The 21,611-nt window shown below is 41.7% G+C and overlaps 1 protein-coding gene across 1 annotated transcript in view; it reads left to right on the top strand.

The window, feature by feature from the left end:
• CSMD1 (CUB and Sushi multiple domains 1) overlaps positions 1-21,611 on the top strand; it is a 1,409,269-nt gene that overhangs the window by 929,841 nt on the left and 457,817 nt on the right. The window contains exon 10 of the mRNA XM_057697717.1: positions 9,852-9,973. Within this exon, the coding sequence (XP_057553700.1) occupies positions 9,852-9,973 (122 nt within the window). The remainder of the gene's footprint in view (positions 1-9,851; positions 9,974-21,611) is intronic.

The following is a 21,611-nucleotide window of genomic DNA, read 5'->3' as shown; positions in this document are numbered from 1 at the left end:
TAGAGTAACATAAAGAGAGTATTGAATAGGATATTATATGATTCTTATTTATTAATTCAGACGTTTTCCTTTTTTCCCCTTTGGCTCAGATCTCATCTAGACTGAGAACAGTTTCTCAGCATGCTGGCTCCAGCGTACACCCTGATGTGGTGTCAAACCCTCGAAGCTGCTTGTCTCAGCAGACAGCTGCTCCGTCCAGGCTGGTAGTGGGCAGTCCCCCGCCCCCTAGATCACCAGCTGCTCGCGCTTAGCGGTGATTGGAGGAGGAGTCCTTTGATTTCCTGTTCCCTTGGATCTTCACGTCCTACTTTTCATTTCAGAAGAGAACACTCTCCCACAGGGTCTTTGTTTGTGGTGTGGTTCTTGGTCTGTTGGTCTGGTTTCCCGTGGACGTCTCCTCACCTCTCTCCAGCACCCACCTCTCTCTTTCATGCTCAACTTTATCCATCTCTTCTTTGCTCCTCCCAGCTGATAACTCAACTGTTTTGCTTTAATTAGATGTACCTTCATCTTCATGGACTAATCCTTTAGATCTTTTTCAATTTATTACTTTTAACTTTCTGAAATAATGAGCTATAGCAGCAAGAAATAATTATTGGACTTCCTAGGTGGCGCAGTGGTAAAGAATCCGCCTGCCAGTGCAGGGGACACGGGTTCGAGCCCTGCCCTGGGAAGATCTCACATGCCACGGAGCAACTAAGCCCGTGCGCCACAACTATTGAGCATGTGCTCTAGAGCCCGTGAGCCACAACTACTGAGCCCATGTGCCGCAACTATTGAAGCCCACGCACCTAGGGCTCGTGCTCCACAACAAGAGAAGCCACTACAATGTGGAGCCTGTGCACCACAATGAAGAGTAGCCCCCGCTCGCAGCAACTAGAGAAAGCCCATGTGCAGCAATGAAGACCCAATGCAGCCAATAAATAAATAAAAGAAATAAATAAATTTATAAGAAAAAAGAAATAATTATTAAGGAAGTGTTTTCGTATAAGATGTATATTTTAAATCTGCATACTAGAACGAGATCAGACTGTGTCTGGAGAACAATAAAAAATATCTTTAAAAACACAGTTTTAAAGAAATATGTATTTTAGAGCATTTAGAGTAGTAAGACATTAAACAAAAAAACAAATTGAAAGACCTGAAATCTCTTAAATAGGATAAATTGAGATTGTTTAGAATTAGGTGGTAAAAATTAGGTGACCAAAAAATCAATCCCAAGAGAAGCTTAAAACAAATGGAAGTGGATTTCTCTCCTATATAGAAGTTAAGTGCTAGGCAGTAGAGGATAAGGATGGTAGGTCTGTTTCGGAGCTAAAACTTTCCTCAAGACTCACTCTGTGCTCCCTGTGGTCAGGCCTCCGTCCTCAGGGTCCACAGTGGTCTCCAAACCCCAGGTGATGGGTGGAGGGAGTTAGAAGAAGCAGGGAGAGACACAGCAGATGTATCCCAAGGAGAGCCTACAGGGACCTTCACGTGCATTTCTGCTCAGTCTCATCGGCCAAAATCCAGCCAGATACTCACCTCGTTGCTACATTTAAAAAACATATATATATATATAATATATTATATATATAATTCTGGGTGTTTAAATATATAGCAATTATACTTCTATGAAAGAAAAGGAGAATAGATAATAAGGGAATCTTTGCCATGGGGGTATGTTTCTATGAGAAGGAGAGATGGAATAAATCATTGAATAAACGACACATTTTTTTTTGCGTCCCGGTATCTTCTGCAGCTTTTCATGAGTGGAGAGTGCAAAGAAATTAGGGAATCATTCATCCTTCTCTCATGTCCCTTGGCATTTTTGTGTCAGTGCAGGATTATCTTTGTAATCTATACGGATGAAAAAAGGGTGGAGCTGTGTGCATATGAATATCCCTCTTTCTGGACCAGGAAGGGCTCATCTGTAAGTATCATGGTTAAACAAGGAAGCTGTCCTCCACTTCAACACCCAACTCCCTTTCTCCGCACTGAACTCACCTCCTAGCCACACGGCCCTCCCATAAGAGGGCAGCTTCCTTCTGAAAAGCCAGCAGGAACATCCCTCCCACTAGTCTGGATGACAGTCTTACGTAACACAAGTAATCACCATGTTCCGTGACCTAATCAATTACATAAACAGATAGATGGCAAACACCTTAGTACACCTGTGGGCTGACCCTAGAGAGCATCACCTCCAGGAGCCTCCAGAGCAGGGCTCTCCACTAGAAATAAAATGCAAGCCACGGATGTCATTTTAAGATAAATAGTAGCCATATTTGAAAAGGAAAGGAAGCAGGTGCCATTAATTTTAATAACATATCAATAACTTATTTAACCCAGAATATTCCCAATATCATTTTCATGTATAGTCAGAAAGATCATGAAGAGACGCTTTACCTTTTTTTCCCGTTCTTTTGTTCACACTGTGTCTTGGGCATCCAGTGTGCTCGTAGCACATCTCAGCTCACACCAGCAGCACTTCACGCCCTCAGTGGGCAGGTGTGCTCGTGGCCACTCTGGCTGTGCAGCTCAGCAGCCCCCGTTTTCCCAGCCGTCAGCACCCCTGTGAGTGTGAAGGGAAGCGGTGACCTCCATGAGTCACAGGCGGTTCCCTGGGCGGAGTCCCTCACCATAGAACATACTTGCTTCTATTAAAATGCGTACAGTTTCCAGGTTGGCAACATTTAGGAGCCCTGAGTCTGTCATCATTCCCTCCTTTAAATAGTGTCTCTACTATTAGACTGATTCCTCAACTAAAGAGGAGCTGAAAAACCTTTCTTTAGGGGGAGCTTCTATGGCTATTTCTAGGAAGATAGCTTTAGCTATCTAAAATGTAGGGGGAAATGAATAACATAAAACATAATATTTCAGATGCCACCCAAAAGAGGACATAGGAATATTTACCTAGCTGTCAGCAGGTTCCAAACACCAAGTGCAATTTCTCGAGTTCATTTTCCCCTCTGTGCTGCCCCCGACATGCGTCGTAGGTAAGAGGCGAGCAGCATGGTTTGGGTTTCCCGAATGCGCTCGGAGACTTTAGAGCAGCCCTCGTATGGATCACCTCAGCCACATGGTCCACACTCAGCCATCCATCAAAGGCAGTAAAATGCCTCTGGTCTGAGCATTGCACACATTATGAGATTTCAGATCAGTCCATTAAGGAAGGACCGATTCACAAGGTTCCCATCTTCATGAAGGGTCTCTAACTCTTAAGTAATTATCGTGCCTTCTCCACAGAAGGAATATCTGATAGAGGCATTTGATAAATTGCAGGGAGTCAGGAGTGATCCTTCACATCTGGACACTGGGTCCTAAGCCAATGCTTACATTAGCTAATTAGCTCTGAGGACGGGGGAGAATGTTACCTTTTCTTCCTGTTATCACACGCATGAATGGTTGCCATAGCTCGGTAATTATACGAGTGATTTTGTTTGAAATTATGCTTACTTCATTTAGGGATATGAAAACAACCATTATGATTTTTCACAGGGTAAAATATTATGAGCTGTTTGAAGCTGTATAAGTATCTTTAACTAGCAGTAGATTTTTTAAATAAGCAAACAAAAAAGAAAAGAGGAGGCTATACTTCTACTTTTTTTTTAAGTAAAATGTTCCAGCTGGCATTTCATTCCATCAATATTTAGGGGGGATATAGAGAGAATGTCTTTTAATGCTAATGCATTTTGATCTGTGGAATTAATATTTTTAGTTGCTCTCTGAGTTGAAAGGACACATAAGAAAAGTGAAGTGTTTTTTGCAATTGTAACTGTGGTTACACGGAAGCCTATTAGAACCACTGAGGGTCACAGAATAAAACTATTATGATCTTGGGATTCCAGGTCAGGCTAGCTCAGAATTACCCTTAACTTATTAACTTGTCACTTACCAAGAACTTTACAATTTATTCTTCCCTACTCATATTTTCTGTCCATACAGATATGACCTTTTAAATAGTAGTGAAAAGACCATTTATACCTGGAAGATGACTTCATTCTACCAGATTAAAGGGTCCAGAGCCAATTTTAAGATTATATTTTAATACTGATTTCCAGGTAACTATGAGCTCAGAGAGTTAAAGAAACATACACACTTTTTAAAGAAAAAAATATTTCCTTGTGATGGATATAAAAATATTGAGAACTCAGGATTTACTCTCAAGAACTCTCCTATGTAACGGACATCAGTATTAAGTATAGTTACCATGTTGTGCATGACGTCCCACGTACTTATTTATCCTGTAACTGGAAGTTTGTACCCTTTGACCCCCTTCTTCCACTCCCCGCCATTCCCCATGCCTTTGTAACCACACATCTCATCTTTTCTATGAGTTTGTTCATTCATTTTTGAAGTGTAATCGCCTACAACACCATTAGTTTCTGTTACACAACACAGTGATTCAGCATTTCTCTACATTACCAAGTGACCACCATGATAAGTCTACTTACAATACGTCACCATAAAAAGGTATTAAATTATTATTGACTTTATTCCCTCATTTATTTCACGTCTGGAAGTTTGTACCTCTTAATTTCTCAGTTTTAACTTTTACTTTAATTCCAGTGAATTTGGATAAATTTCTGGTTTCACGTCTAGACTTCTAAGGATTTATACTCTTTACCTGAATGTCACTTGGGAGAAAAACACGTTTTTCTCTATTTCTGAAGTTACTGGAAATAACAAAGCCATATATTTTTATACCACTCCTCTCAAATTCTACTATCATAAAATGACCCAAAAGCTAATGTTACTATGCTGCTAACTATGCTCCTAGAAGCTGCCTGGGGAGTTCGTGACGGCCCCCTCGCGTTCGTTTTCCTTTTGCCTGGAACACAGCTACACCAGGGGTCCGTGTGGGTCCCCATCCTGCACCAGTCGTCAGATCTTGTCTCATCCAAACCCTTCCATGCCCACCCCTCTTACAGATACGCTTTGAACCCTGACTCGGAGTTTCTGTAAAGGCCAAATATCCTCCTGACGTTAGGTGTTCATGTGTTTAATTGCCTGATGAAGGCAAAGAACTTAATCTTGTCCTCTCTGCGCTGTACCCTCTCTGCCTGAACAGCGCCTGACTCTGACTGCATATTTCCTCGCTGTCTGTGCTGTGGTGTGTCGGACTGTGTGCCGGATGCTTCACTTGCTTTCTTTCCTCCAGGGCTTACAGCAATGATAGATGAAGTTATGACCATTATATTAAGTGGATAACCTGAGAGGCTTAAAATGAAATCCTTTAAGATAAGACATCTAGTAACTTCATAAACCAGGCCTGGAACTCCAGGTGTGATTAAGAAAAGCAAGCTCTTAACCTCTGACATACTTTCTCCATTTTGGTTGCAGTCTGGATATAGACATAAACTCTGTGGTTTTCTTCTAAATCATACAAGATACACATTATTCGATATAACTCTTAATGTGCTTGAAAAAAGCTTCCGATGTAAGTCCAGATACCCTATTAATTTAAGTTTAGTCCATTAGAATATTCTTCTCTTCAATAATTTGATTAATTAAGAAGTTACTATAGAACAGTAAAGATTCCTGGAACTGATTGTATATAAATAAATAAATTGCTGCTTCAAATTACATAAGATAAATTATGTGAAACAAATGTTTTATACTTAATAAATACTGCGTGATTAAGCAGATAAATGGCACGTATTGGCATTCAGAATTGGTTAGTTTTCTTCTCCCTTTCCAGTTTCCTTCTTGATATGTATTTCTAATGATCATTTTGTGAATTCTAGTTTTATTTTAAAAACATAAGATATAAGCAAAATTTGAGTTTACATATTTAGAACAGTGTCACATGAGTCATATCAGCTGTACATTAAACAGGTCCTGGTTATCAAAGAACATTTATTAAGCATTTTTAAGATTTAAGTATAAACTACTTTTCATTAGGTGGTGTATTTCTAAAAGGATGTTGACAAGGGGAAAGCCTTGGCAGGAGCAGAAAGTGGTATTCACCTCCAGTATGTACAGACGTGTGTACACGTTTCCATTATGGAGATGTATTTAAGTCTTGCCATAAAAACGTGCTTGACACTAGTATTTGGAATTACCTAATTATTTGCTTAATTAAATGCTTTGTTGGCTACCTGAATATGTGTTTAGTACAGAGGCAACTGTTTGGGAAGTAGGTCCCCATCTCCCAGGACACGGCGCGGTTGCTCTCGGTAATCAGAGCAGGTCGCTAAGCTTTCTACGCAGCCCTTCCTGGAGAGGAGTGAGGGGCCAGCAGAGTCCAGGAGTGGAGAGAGACAGGCAAGGTGATTAGACTTCAGAGTCAGATCGTTCCCAGATCAAGTGTGTATGCGTTTATAGGAGAAGAAAAGCCTGCAAGGCAGCACGGATGTGGCTTGTAGATGAACCGAGACCACCCGCCCTCCTTCTGTAGGAGAGTCTGTTTGTGTTGCCTGGATGTCCTCACTGCCCGTTCTCTCCCCCTCACCGCCCTCACTGAACGTGACCGCAGGCGGACGGCAGGGACACCCGCGTGACCGTTCCAGGGCTCTTCTGCCTGTTGATGCTCGCTCGCGGGGTACAGTCCTGGTTCGCCTCTCGTCTTCAGGGCTGCTGTTCTGTGTTCTTCTCTAGCGCTTCTTGTTCTTCCCAGAGACTGGGTGTTTGAGAAACATAGCATAGAGTGAAAGACGTGAAAGAAGTTGACCTTCAGGTGCTTGACGCTGTTGGAGGAAGATGAGGGTGCTGACAGAGGAGGTGCAGGGTTTGCTCAGCTCTCTCCACTCTGCAATTCAGAGGAACTGCAGCTTCGTCTGACGCTTCCTGCCACAGAAGCAGAGAGAACAGGGAGAAAATCGCAGGCAATAGACCATCTGCAAGAGACGTAGAAGATCATGTCCATCTGTACTTCAGCCGCCATGGGGATTTGCATAACGGCACACAGAGCTCATGGTGACTCAGATACATTATTAGTATCTGATACGACTCTACACATAGATGGTTGAACTCTGAGTTGTCGCCAACAGAAATTCTGAGGATGATCTGTGACTAGTAGGAAAGCCTTGATACAAGCCTGGCTTATGAAATTACTAGATGTCTTATCTTAAATGATCTTAAACACATTACTAGTGAATCTAATTGGTGTGATGGCAGCAGGATGGTCACATGATGAAGAGGCAGATGACTAGAATGGGAATGACTTGGAAACGCAGAGACTGAGGTACTAGCTAAACTTTTCAACAATTTCCCAAGAAAGAGGATTAGAACTAAATAATGAGAGTTAGATCATATTATTTAAGGCTTTTAACCTACTAAAAAACAGCAGCAACAAGTATCTGTGGGAGTAACTATTAAATGGCAGTGTTCTAATTGTTGAGGTTATACAGGGAGGAAGAGAAAAAGAGTCCCTGCCATGAATATTCCCACATAGTTCATTTCAGCTGGTTTTTTTGATGGCTTGATTAAAAGTAGAAAAAGAGTTAAAAGGTTAATTTGTTAGGAAAATGTACTGCGAAAAGAGGGATGTAGTTCTAAGAAAAAGAAAAAAATATTTTATGTATTAATTTGACAACTTTTGGTGAGAAATAACCTCTGCAGGCACGGATTTGTAACTTGCTCTGTGTGAGACACAGCACCACATGTGCAGGAAAATGCAGGCAAGGTGCTGGTTTCCTGTGAATATTTTACCAATAGTTATCTCCCTAGAAGTATAATCACTAAAAATCCTATCTCCCCAAGCAGTGGGTAAGGTGAATTTCATGAAGAGCTGGTAACCAATTTTAATAAGTCAAGTTCAAGGTCAAGCTTCAAAGCAGACAACTGGGACCGAGGGCCACTGATAGGCTGTCAGATCTGGTGAACCTTCCAGCAGAGTGACAGCTGGGGCTAATGATTGGATGAGTACAGGTTGTCAGTGGGAGTGTAACACATGAGTTCCCCACTGCACACATTCTTCATGTCTTTTTTCTAAGTTTGAAATGCTTATAATGGCACTTTGATAATATTAGTTCAAAATTAGTCAACACGTATTTATTAACACTACATGATGTTTCCATCAGCTCTTCAGTAGGACATTTCACAGAGTAGGAACATGTAACACAAAGGTGTGATAACTCAAATTTTGTTGATAACTTTTCTTCTAAGGTTTTCTAATTAATACTCGTAATATTCGAGTGCTTTTAGAAAATTTCAGATCTGAAGTTCACTATCCTCTGGAGAACATGTTCCTAAAAGCAGACTCACTGGAGAGTGAAAGTGAACAGTGCAGGTGTGTGCACGTGTGGGCGCTGCTCTGTTCCATAACCTTTGGAGCCAAGACACACCTACTGGGCTTTGAAAACCAGGTCACACTTTATCCATATTTATTAAAAAGTGTTGTTCATCTGGAAAGCAAATGCCAATATTTTAAGACTTAACTTGCATATGTTTTTGTTAATCAATGTATAGAAGGTTAATTCTTAGCTAATTATTTTCATAGTAAGTGTCAAGTAACTGAAACGTTGTGCGAAGTCAGCTGCTCACATTTTTTATGTCAACGACCATCGACATTAGGTATGGTGCTGAGGATACACAGATAGGTGAGGGAAGGATGCCTTCCCAAGGTCAGAAGGTCCACAACCCTGTAGAAAGAGAGATCTGTACATTAACAATTACAATACTAGGAACAGGCATAATTGATATTATCGCGATATCGATATAAATGGAAAAGAGAAATATATTCCTGGTGGGCAGTTAGGAATTTCCCAGTTCAACGGTTTCTCCTGACTCCTCCCCGGAAAGATGGCCCCTGTAAGTCAGAATCCTGTTTAGTTTTGTAGCTGAATCTCCTAGAACAATATCGGACCTGTACTGGGTGCTCAGCCAACAAAAAGAAGGAAGGAGGGATGGGTTATGACTAAAATCTACTCTTCAGTGGACGGCAGTTTAATCAGTTTGTGCGATATGATACCTTAGGAAAATGAATCTGAGCTTCTCTTATATTAGTTCCTATTTGTGAAATTAGCTTCTTCTGCTCTTTTCTCAAACCCAGTTTAAATTGTTAGTTAAGAATGGAATTCAGGCTGACATTTGATTTCTAAAAATTGTCTATTGATTTTTTAAAAGCTCATTTCTTAAACAGGAGATCAGTTGAAATATTTTTATATTCAAAACTTGTCATTCTTATTGGGTTAAATTGTTTCTATGATTTATTTGATCCTTCAATTTTAAGGTATTTTCTTTTCCCTTTTAGAGTCACTTTCTGTATTCTTTCTTTACACTTTCTACTATTTTTTTTTATTGTAGGATTCCATTTATATGCAGTATCTAGAGTAGCCAAATTCTTAGAGACAAAGTAGAGTGGTGATTGCTAGAGGCTGGAGGGAGGGGGATACACTTTCTACTATATTTTAAGTTCTTATTTGCACTGTGCTATAGTTTCTTATAAAATAAATCTAAAACTTCAAAGGAACTTTAAATATCATCTGTACTACTCTCCTCTGTGGGGATTGGGATTACCTGTTCAAGGTCATATCATGTAGGGCATAATTGAGATGCTAACTCTGGTCTCCTGAATTCTTATTACATTGTGTGCAGCCAAATGTCTATACAGACCCTCTCTGAATCAAACTGGGGCTTGAAATGGACTAATTTGATTTGACATTGTCCACGGCGCTATTGTCAATTAGGTCATTCTGTGGATGGTAACGGCTTGGGAAACATAATATAATAAAATAGTTCCAGGTAAATGTTGCTGGTACCAAGCAAGGATCCTGAAGGCTGAGCAGAATCCACTTGCCAATTTGAGTTCATGAATGGCTGTTTATCACAATGGCTGGATAGCTAACTTGAAGTTCCACGTGCATCTTGCATCCTCATCACACAGGTGAAATTCTGTAGAAAATAATATCATCTCTGTGTATTTCTAGCTAGAACGTGTGGATCCAATCTGCGTGGACCCAGTGGCGTCATCACGTCTCCTAACTACCCGGTTCAGTACGAAGACAATGCACACTGCGTGTGGGTCATCACTACCACGGACCCGGACAAGGTAAGGCTGTCAGCTTCCCGCTCTGTGTACCTGATGAAATCAACATTCTGCCTAGGCAGCTGTGTACAGCGAACAACCTGGTGAATGTCGTGCACCCTTACATTTTGTTGTTTTAATTGAACATCTGCTGCTGCATCGGGTGTCTGTCCACCCACATGTGTTGCGAAGCTGGTCTCAGGTTCAGTGAACTCCTAGGAAGTGCTCTCAGTGTGCTTCCCTCCTGCTGCTTCTGGAGGTTATGGCTGCGCTCCTTTTTTCCCAGTTTTATTGTGATGTAATAGTTGACATATAACATTGTATTCGTTTAAGGTGTACAATGTAATGATTTGGTATGTGTTTTTATTGCAAAAGGATTACCACAATAAGTTTAGTTAACATTCATCACCTCACACAGTTACACTATTTTTTCTTGCGATGAGAACTTTTAATATCTACCCAGCAAAACTTGATGACTGGCAGGTGGAAGGCGGGGCGTGAAGGGGGCAGGTGGTTTTGATTCTCTTGCCTAGCAGCGTGTCCACATGGCTTCAGCTGCAGGTGCTGTGAGGGAGCAAGCATGGCGTTGGGGTGGGTGGTGAAGCCCTGACCGGACGGGCGCAGGGTCCAGCCCCCCACCTCTGGGGAGTCCCCGTGAACATCTGTTGTCCTTGCACAATTACTGATAGCTCTTCTTTATTCTCCTAATTGTTCCAAATTGGAACAATAGATTCTAAGTTCTCTGTACCTCGAACCAGGGAAAGGGCCTCAGAAACCAGTCTCTTATGGGAAGAGATGATGGGTTTGACTCCAGGTGTAGTGAGAGTGAGGTGCCTGCTGTATCTCCAAGTGGGTATCCCTGGTAGAGGTCAATTCGGAAGTCACAGGTGTGTCCTTAGCTGCTAAAACCTGAGATGTGTGTGACACCATGCAGAGAAGCCAGAAAGAGTCCTGCTGGTGGCATCTTCTTTCTCTCAGGGCCAGCTGGAGGGTGGACTGGGCTCCCTTGTCATGAGTGGTAGTGATCTTGCAACTGGAAGTGCCACGTAGAGGTTTTTTTGGTTTTTGGTTTTTGGTTTTTGGTTTTTTTCAGCTTGCTAATACTGAATTGTTCACTTTATTTTAAGAACTTCTATTGAGATACAAATGACATTCAATAAACTGCATATATTTAAAGTGTACAATTTGGTATTTTTTTATTGTTAATGTATATATGGCAATCCCAATCTCCCAATTCATCCCACCCCAACCAGTCCCTGCTTTCGCCACTTGGTGTCCATATGTTTGTCCTGTACATCTGTGTCTCTCCACATAGGGTTTTAAAATACTAAACTCTTGTAGGGATGGTGTGGGATACCCTGGTGTTCCAACAGGAAGAGCAGTGGCTTCAGACGAAGTCTTCAGGGGATTTAACTCCCTTCCCATATTTAAAACATTCATTGAAATCCAGATGACATGTGGGATAACCTAAATATTTTCCTAGATGAAAGACGTGCCTGTATATCTGTGTTTCTATTTCTTTCCTATTGTCCGCTGAAAAAAAGCACAACCTAAAAGTTGAGGATTAGTTTTATTCGGCAGACATACTGAGGACGTAAGCCCAGGAGACAGCTTCTCAGGTAGATCTCAGGCACTGCTTCAGAGTGGTGAGGGAGGAGACAGGACATAGAGAAGTTCTGGGGGAAAAATAGGTAGTCAGACATCAAAGGATCGCTTAATAAAGGAAAACTAGACATCTCAAGTTAATGAATTTAGCACTTTTCTGTGTATGGGAAGATGCAAGAGTCTGGGCTCAATGAAATCATTCCTTTGATGTGCACCTTAACCAGCCAGGGCCAATATCCTGGTTTTCTCCAACCTGAGTACCCTCAGGGTGCAGAGTCTGGTGGCTTGGTGGCCACACCATCCTTTGTTTACTGATACGGCAGGCAGCATTCTTTGTCGACATGTATATACTGGAATAATTGAAATCTCTATGCAGATAAAGGAAGCTTAGAGTCCCCATTGTCTTAAGTCCTTTATTTGACAGAGAGGAGGCTGAGAGCCAGGGAAGGTAAGATTGCACAGCTATTTGCTCTCATTGCAGGATAAAAACACACGTGCTCTTTGCACTAAACTGCGATAGCCCCTTTGTTAGCTTTCTTCCTCCCTAAAGAAGAGGTATTTCTTTTGTCACTATCTATCCCATTATCACTTTGATGAGAAACACAAGGAAATGAGATAATAGGTTGCTCAGCGCGTCAATAGGATATTCTTGGCTCTAGGTAATAGAAGAGCTGACTAAAAGCCAGAAGTTCTTAGGGAAACACTACATGCAACAAAAAGGCAGAGCCAGGGAGATTCCAGGTTTCCTTCGGGAGCTCGGTAACTTTGCCGAGGGCTCCGGTGTTTGCCTTTTTTTTCTGCTTCGCTTTCCAGAGCCGTGATAGCATCCCTCTCAGGTCACATGGTGCTGCCACTCCGTCACATTCAGTGTTCGGTGAAGAAACACGGCATGTCTGTTAGAAATGGTAGGGGTTTTCTAGAAATCCCTAGAGGCTTCCCTTCAGGTCCAATTGAGTCAAATGCCCATGATCCAGATGCTGGGCAGCCTGAGGGAAGAACCGTCCGGAAGCCAGAGGAAGCGCGGGTGGTTATGAGGAAGCAGTCGTGTTCGCCACGCGCAGGCAGGCGAAGGCTCAGAGGTGCAGACGTCAGTCATCGCCACGTTCCTCTCTGCTTTTCAGATGTTTCAAATCCCATTTTATTCCTGTTTTACTGGACACCAGTGGACTGGAATTAAGCTCATAAAATATGTCCTTTGACATTTTGAAGTTGATTTTTAAACTTGGCCAAACTGCACAATGACAAATGTAGTGTTTTTGTGCATTTACATAGATTTTTGTAAAGATTTCACGTATGTTTTGTTGACTCTGGACATGTAACTATTAACAAGCTGAATTTCAGGAATTTTGTGTTATGCTGCTTCAGAAAATTTTTTGTGTCCCTTTATTTATTTTGGTGGAACGTTCAGAGAGGAACCAATGTTGGTCGACTCACACGCTGATCCTCTTACAAGAGCACCACTTAGACACCTGAAGGCATCTCAATTAAGCAGAATTACCATCCAAATTAAGCAGCAGTCATTGCCGTTAAGTATAATTAGGCTTAATTTGATTCCTTGGGAGACATTCCAGATAAGGGGGGGTTTCCCGATTAAGCGCGTGGTGATGAAGGTATAATTACATATTGAGCATAAGTGAAAAAGACAGTTATGTAAAGGTTTCTGGACAATGACTCTCTAGAAGCATTAACAGAATTCTAGATAAGAAGAGTTGGTGTACCTCAATTTGTTGTTTGACATGCTTTGTAAACTTTAGGAAACAAGATCAAATAGAAATCTAAAATCAATTTCCAAATTGGTGAGTCCATGAGAAATTAGTTAATAAACTCCTCTTTTGTTGAACGATCACCCTTTCATGATGGTGTATGCTCTTCCCTGGTCTTGGATCTGTTTGGACAGTTGTGTAGCCAAGTTCAGTTTATACCAACTGTTAACAGAAAATGTCTCACAGAAAGTAATCATTGTGGGAAGTTCATGGTGTCTCAGTGATGTTGTGGGGTGTCAAGTTAAAAGGACCACTAGAAATCCATTCACTTACGTATGTTTATCTCTCTATATAATTATCCTAATATATATTATATGAAAATATTGTATTATATATAATGCATATTAGGAGAATTACATGTATTAATAGAATGTGTATTATATTAATATGCACATGTTAGGAGAACCTGCTATGTAGGCAGAAACCTAAAAAAAAACTTCCTCAAGAAGATTAAGTACAGTGGAGAGCAGGTTTCTAAACACTCAATTGTATTGTTCTTACCATACTAGTCTAGTAGAAATTCAGTAAAAATTAATACAGTAATAAGGTATTTATTAATATATTTTATTGTAAATACATTCAGCAATACATATTTCCTCAGGTAAAACCCTTGCGGAGTCCTGGGATCAAATTCTTAAGAAAGTAATACGTGGTTAATGAACCACAGATTATGGGAATTATTAGCAAACACTCCCAAACATTTCCCCCGGGGTTTCCGTGGACAGGATTAAACGTAGAAGACAGCTTTCCTTGGGATCCTTCGATATATGGGTATATGTGTGTGTGTGTGAGTGTACGCTTTTTTCTCAAATACACTGTGTGCTGGCATAATTTCAGTATCTAATTTTAACTGGAGCTTCTCAGAGAGTCGTATTTCTGTTGGTGTTAAACTCAGGATTGAAGTAGTTTAAGGCGTTTGAACTCTGTCTTGCGTAGTCCGTCCAGGCTGCTATAACAAAATATCACGGGCTAGGTGGCATACAAAACCCAGACATTTAACATCTGATGGCTTTCAGCCCACTGTTTCCTTACAGCGTTAACAGCACTCACCTTTGAAGGTTGTTGTGGAGAGTATAAAATCAGTGAAAAGCACCTGAAGCATTGTCTTCCAAATTCTAACACAAATATCCCCTTCCTCCTCCTCCTTCCCTTCCTCCATCTCTCCCTTTTCCTCCCCTCCCCCTCCTCCTCTTCCTCTGCCTTCTCCTTCACCTCCTCCTCCTCCTCATTCTCTTTATAATTAATGACTAGATTCAAAAAGACATAGATGGAGCCCTGAATGGCAGGTAAAGGGTTTGCATATGATGCTAATGGCCCCAGATGTCAGTGCAGGGCAAGGTGGGAGGGAAGGACCTTATAATGCACATGATGTCTTAGAGACCATTCTGCCCACAGTCAGATGGACAGATTTGAAGGGCACAAGGTTCGAAGCAGGAACCCTCAGGACTTTATTTTAATTATGAGACAATATGAACCTAAATCCGCACTGCGGCATCAGATTTGGAGAGAAGAAAATGGATTTGAGAGAGATTTAAGGGATGGGTAACTAGTCACAGCAATTTATATATTAATATTGCACCTTTTATTCAATGAATAAGTCGACATCTTAAGACAAATAAGAAAAGGTGCTTTATGTTCAGTGCTTTGAAGAAAATACACCTGTTTATCAGAGTCCTTCTGGGGGAAGGAGCGCTGACTTCTTCCGTGGATTCTGTACATAATTTTAAGTAACAAATTCATCCAGATACAGAAAAGGCATTCGTTTGCATTCACAGCATTTTAAGCTGTCTTGCAGTGGAATTGGAAAGATACAGTTCAGTAGGCTTTCTTTCCCCAGTGGGGAGCCTCAGACGGGGGGAGCAGCCGAGACCAGACGGCCCCGTCGGCTCTCAGCGCACTGAGCACCCTCGCGTTCCCCTCGCAGACACCCTTCCAGCCCGGACGCCGCGGCGGGGTCTGTCTGCTGCCCCCTTCACTTTGCTCGCACGCCACTGACCTCTGCCACACGTTCACGGGCCCCCTGTGTTCTTCTGGGCCGTCATCCTTCATCTCGTGTTATTGATCCGTTACTCCGTCCGTGTCGACTGTCCGGTGCGCTCCTCTCTGTACCAGTCCTTCCGTTGTCAGCATCCTCCCCATCACCACTGTTTAATATCTCCAGCTTCTTTCATGAGCTGAGTTAGGCCTCTGTGAGTCCCCTTCTCGAGTCCCTGGGCTTGCCCTTCCCAGTATTCCTTCTCTTCTGTCACAGGGACACCTGCACTCTCTTCATTTTGCGCAGCTCTGACTCCTGACTTCTTCAGCCAAGTTTACTTATTCTTTTATCTCTTCTCGGCACCCAAAAGAGAATAGAAAACAAGGGCTGTGCCTTTGATTTGCTTGCATTTGCAGCCAAAACCTGAATGACACACACGTGCACACATGTGTACGTATGCACACACACATACATGATGAAGACAGCATCAGTAGTGGCAGACTACAGCAAAGGGGGGAGGAGTGACCGCGGAGCTGTAGACACAGGCTCTGTGTGAGCAGCGATAATTGTATGTCCTGAGTATGCCCAGGGGAGTGAAGCTCGGTCCTCAGGACAGAAAGGTGGAGGGGGTTTTCTATGTTTCTCATCTGTTTTCTGTAAGTGGTGTGTGTGTGCGTACATGTGTGCACGTGTGTGTGTCCATGTGTGTCCATGTGTCTCTGTGTGCATGTGTGTGTGTGTGTGTGTGTGTGTGTGTGTGTGCGCACACATGTGTCTGTGTGTGCGTGTGTGCACGTGTGTGTGTGCATGTGTGTCTCCGTGTGTGGTGTGTGCGTGCATGTGCGCGTGTGTATGTGTGCGCGTGGTGTGTCTTTTTATATATCACCTACTGACCCTGCATTTAAATACATTTCCTTTTTTTCCTTTCTTCTTTTCAGTACTCTCCTTATTTAAACACAATAGTAATTATAGAAGTAGCAAAAAAAGACCTATTCATTCAGCAGATTTTTGAGCCACACGCTACTGTAGGTGGTTGGGAAGGAGTTATGAGCAGAGAGCTAAGGTCTGCTTGCATGCAGATGTGACAGCAGAAGGAAGAGGAGGGAAATCAGCCAACAGCCCAACTCAAAAACATATGCTCAAGTGGTGACTAGGAATCGCATGACGATGAAACAGGATAGAGAAACAACATATTGAGGATATTTAGGCATTTATGAAATAAAAAGTTAGAACTTTGTATAATGCTTACCACCCAGACGTAACCCAGATGTATGTTTTTGTTTTAATAGATGGCCTTCTGTTTTGAATGTACACAGATCCTGATTTAGCAAAAAAATGAGATCACGCTGTAAAAGCTTTTATGTCACCCTATTAAAGGACAAAGGGAACGGTGTCCACAAGTAAAGTGGAGGAGGCTGTGGGGTTTTTTTTTTTCTTATTTTACTATCTAAAATTGGAAAAAACTTACTTACCTTCATACTCTAAGCATTTCAACTGAAGGCAGGAAAAATGGTCAAATCCCCCAAAATAGAGGGGAAAAAAATCCCCAAATAGTAATAGATTTGTGTGACCAGTTCAGGACTTGTTTAGAGCTAAAATTAAACTTTGTATCCTACTTTGAAGAGTTTTAAACATTTGTTTGCTTTTTTTTTTTAAGTAGTGAGACTCTAGGATTTTTTTTTTATTTATTAGATTGCATCAAATGTAAAACAGTATGAGACACACAGATTATAAGATTGGGATTGACATGTGCATGCTAATATGTGTAAAACAGATAACTAAGGAGAACCTGCAACGCAGCACAGGGAGCTCCACTTTGCTGTACGGCAGAAACCAACACAAGACTGCAAAACAGCTGAACCCCAATTTAAAAGAAAGTAAAGAGAAGACTCTGTCAAATTAATTCTTCAGAGCTGTTTTGTTGTTGTTGTTTTGAACCGCAATTCCGTAGATTCCCACAGACCAATTACTTATGGAAAGAAGTTTTATTGGTAGCTTATTTGGCTAAAGCATTTATCCAAACACAATCTGCTTAGTCCTAAATAATGATAGAAGCTGCACATGGTAGTGTGCTAAAACAGAAGCAAGTTATTCATCATTTTGCTTAGTGCCAGAGCTAGTTAATTTTTATGAATTCTGCTTCGTTCATCTAGTTACCATGATCACTTTCCTGCTTTGCTGATTTTTTTTTTCAGTTTTCAAATGGACAGTGGAATTTGTGTATCAATTCAAAAAGAGTTAGAACAACTAGACATGAATTAAGGGGTGACATAATGAACAGATGACAAGTTCCTTAATTGTTTTAAGGAATCCTTGTCTCAGGTTAAATTTATGTGATACGTAAACCATGTAAGTTAGTTAATTTGGAGAGAAGGAAAGTACAATGCTATCAGGTGATCCTTGGCTTCCTATATATCTTGGTAAGTTACTGCTAACTTTTGATGTTGTGTAGGCATTGTTTGCTTATTTCTTAAGAGTACAAAACATAACGATATGTCTTAGGAATCTTGGACTTGAATGAAATAAGTCCTTATCTTTTGCAAGCAAGCCTCTCTCTAAAACATCTTTGAATTTCCAGTCTCTTGCGTAGTAGGTAGTGTGTAGTGAGGACCCTTTGATGCTGAGTAAGTAGTCATGACAATGGCCGGATGTGTGTTGTTTTATGTCACTAAGGAGGCAGAGAAAATAGTGCCATAAATGTTTTTTTTTTGATAGATATGGTTATCTCCAAGCCACCAATCCCACACATCTACATGTTATTTAGGTCTTAAAAATGACCAAATATAGTGCAGTAATACATTTCCATATAAACAAAACATTATTCTCTTAACAACATCTGTTGCATGAAACACAAAAGGTGCATTTGTTGCTGTTAGCCGTGGTTGTGGGTAATACTCTGCAAGCCGTTGGCTTTCCCGTATTTTGCTGCTTTCGTTAGGCGCTGTTGTATTTTTGATGACGCCTGTTACTCAGCGATTCCCACCAATATGCAGACTTAAAAAGAGAATATTCCAGAAGTCTGAATACTGCTGTTCTGCTGTCTTCACAGTCCTCTACCTGATGCTTTGAGGTGTGTATTTGAAAGACTGTGCTAAGGAGCTGGGAGTTGTTTTCACCGGTTTCCCCTGGAGTGTAACGTGCGCTGGTGGCTGCGGGCCTGGCGGGTGATGGGAGTGCAGAGGGAGCCACACCCGTCTTGCCCTCTGCTCCTCACTCTGAGGTCACTGTACTGGAAACTGAATAAACCAACCAGGTAGCAGAAGTGGACTGAATCACACCTTTCTTTTAGAGGTGTGCACAATGGAGAAATGGAATTATTATTATTTTTATTAACAGCAGATGTACCCATCACCCGCGTCACTGTTTTTGTGGCTTCCTTGAAGTCTATGGAGTGATTTAAAATTTTTCTATTTGTAATAGGAATGTTTTGCTATTTTTGAGAAAAAGACATGTTCTCGTTTGACACATTTTATTAGAGGAATGAACTGATTATATCATCTCACAGGATCCCTTCTAAATTCTAACATGATGCACAAGAGCTCGTAATTAAATATTTCATGTTTATAAAATCCATTCATGATTCTGAATCTTTTGAACGTCTGGTGGGTATTGTGAAGAGTCTTGTGTGCAATGTATATTTGGAATAATACAGATTTTAAAACATCTAGAGCACAGCTTTGTTAGCTACATTCACATTTTACCTGCTCCGTCCTTGGCCTCTGCCACTTAACATTGGGAGCACATGACCCATTCAGATATTTGCTTTACAGAAACCGTTTTACTATCACATTCGACTGACTTGCAGAGTCCTACACAGATACAGTATGGTTAAAATGCTCAACTATCATTTATTTCATACAAAAATGTCGGCATGTGTACATAGATGGTTAGATGAATGAAAAATAAAGAGAAAATTCAAATTATGATTGGCACATATTTGAAAAAAAAACCTCACTTTGAATTAAAAGTTTCCAGAAGCAAACGTATATGTACGTATATATTTTAATGTATATGTAAAACAAGTTTATCTTGATGTAGGATTAAAGTAAATGAGCTACAATTATGTAACAATCTTCAGTGAAGCAGGCGTCTAATAACTCCCTTCAGGTGTGGAATTTTCCAGGTGGAGCTCAGGTGTACAACGTATGTCGTGAGGCACTTGCCTCCACCCCCCTGCCTCACCACAGCTCCACCAGCCCCCACCAGCTGTCAGTGCAGGGGGCCATTGGGAGAATTGGCTGAATCCTCAGGGGTAACGTTGGGCTGTGATCTCCAAGGATCACACCAGGTACACCCTGCTTATGTCTCGAGAGCAGAAGGAAAACCTCCACGTAGCTCTGCCTCGAAGCATCTCCCCAATTCTGTCCATTGCTTCTGGACCCCCAGCCGCACGCTGTACTCCAGTTAAGCAGCATGGCTGCCTCGCTCTTGCACATTTTCCTCCCCCTGCTCTGAAGCATCTCCCTCCCCTCTGCCATGGTCTGGCCCAGGTTGTGTAAGCTGATCTGATTTAAAAAAAAAATATGCCATGTAGACAATAGATAATTAGGTCATTTTCAAACTTTCTGTGTGGATGTCTTTTAAAAGTTTCCAATAATTCCCTCCATCTTTCCTTCCACATCATAACAGTTTTCGCCTCAGATGGCTCTCCCCTGCCATGGGAAATCACACTTCCGTCTCTTAGAGGTTAGGAAGGATTCAGTTCCTCCACGTAGACAGGCTCTTCGTCACACGGTGTTCAAAGATTTTTGCCATTCCTTTCAGTGGTTCAGAGCGTGAGTCGATGCCATCCCTTTCTTTTTTCAAATATGTGCCATAAATGCCTTTCCCACTCGAGGCCAGGCGTGCCACTCCCCTGTGGGATTCGAGGTGTCTGTCCTCAGGTCCAGCAAGGATGAGCTCACTCTTCCGTTTCTCAGAAGTCTGGACTTTGCAAAGTGTGATGACCAGGAGGCCCAGGACACCGTCCTCATGTCACAGGGAACCTCCTCTCTGTGCCGGTCACTGACATCAGCACAGAAATGCTGTGACACGTGGCACTGAGGGCTTCTTATCAGTCATGTCTGCGTCACACAGAACACAGTACCACCCAGGGTTGATTTTAATATCATCGGGCCTGAGCTGTGAGGAGCATAATGCATCATCAAGAAAAAACTTCTGTATCTTTACTTAAAAAAGCCTGAAAACGGAGCTCTCCCAACACGAAAGTACAGGTTAGGGAAGTAAAGGGTGTTAACGAACTTGGTTATAATGAAAAGCGCATATTCAGTAAAATCTACCTGTTTCCCTGGTTCCAGAGGGCAGATTAGTCTCTTTCATTCGCTGCATCCTGAAGCGTTTACTCGCTGCATCTACCCAAAGGCTTACAGCCAATGTGTGTTAGCTTTCATAATTTGTTCATTTACCGGATTTTCCAAAGATCTCAAGGATGGGAGTGGGCAGGGGATACTATGATACAGAAGAAAAGTGCCAGAAGATATTAGCTAATATTTATTGAGACATTAACTTGCTTCAGAACCTTGAAGAAATTGTGTTCATTATTTTACTGAATCCTTAAAACCCTGTGCCGTAGGCTCTATTATTATTTCCTTTTCAAAGATAAGAAAACTTAATCACAAAGAGGTTGTCTGCCTTTGTAACCACTTACCCCAAGCAGCATCAGCTCTAAAAGGATGATGAGAATGGCAGTTATAGTTAGATGAGGTTTACCCTGACAGATAGGCAGCTAGAGAGTTTTGAGAAACAGACCTTCCTGTGGTCCCTGTGTGATCTGATGAGGAGAGTCACGTGTGATGCTTTTCTCCAGTTTTCACAAAGGAAGCAGAGACTTGCGGCATCTAAATGCAGGCTGCATGTACCTGATGTTTTGGTTTATTTACTCATTTAGAATGAGTACTCCTAGGGTGTCCATGCATGACCTGTCTAGGGCCCAGGACAGAGTGAGTCTGGCCCCTCATGGAACGTCTAAATGAAATGAGAGGCAGAAAATGAAGAAGCAAAGAGATAACATGATTTCAGATGGTGACAGGTACCTTGTGAAGCAAACAAACAAGTAGGTAAACCAGTAAAACTGAGCAAAGAGATAGAGACTGATTGGGTCCAGGAGACGGATTTTAGGTGTGATATACGGACAAGATGGGATGCTGGGCTCATGCGATGGGGGTCACTGCGGACTCATCTCTGCAGCTGTTCTCTGCCTTCCATAGTCTTCATCTAGGTGTCCACACAGTCCTCAGACATCCTTAAGTTTGTCTTTACAAAGTTCATCACTTTGTAGCATTTCCCCCAGGCTTTCGCAACAGGCCCTTCCTGTAAGAGA

Source organism: Hippopotamus amphibius, chromosome 10 (genome assembly GCF_030028045.1).
Source record: "Hippopotamus amphibius kiboko isolate mHipAmp2 chromosome 10, mHipAmp2.hap2, whole genome shotgun sequence".
In the NCBI taxonomy this organism is placed as follows: domain Eukaryota; kingdom Metazoa; phylum Chordata; class Mammalia; order Artiodactyla; family Hippopotamidae; genus Hippopotamus; species Hippopotamus amphibius.
This window is presented reverse-complemented; position numbering and strand designations above follow the sequence as displayed.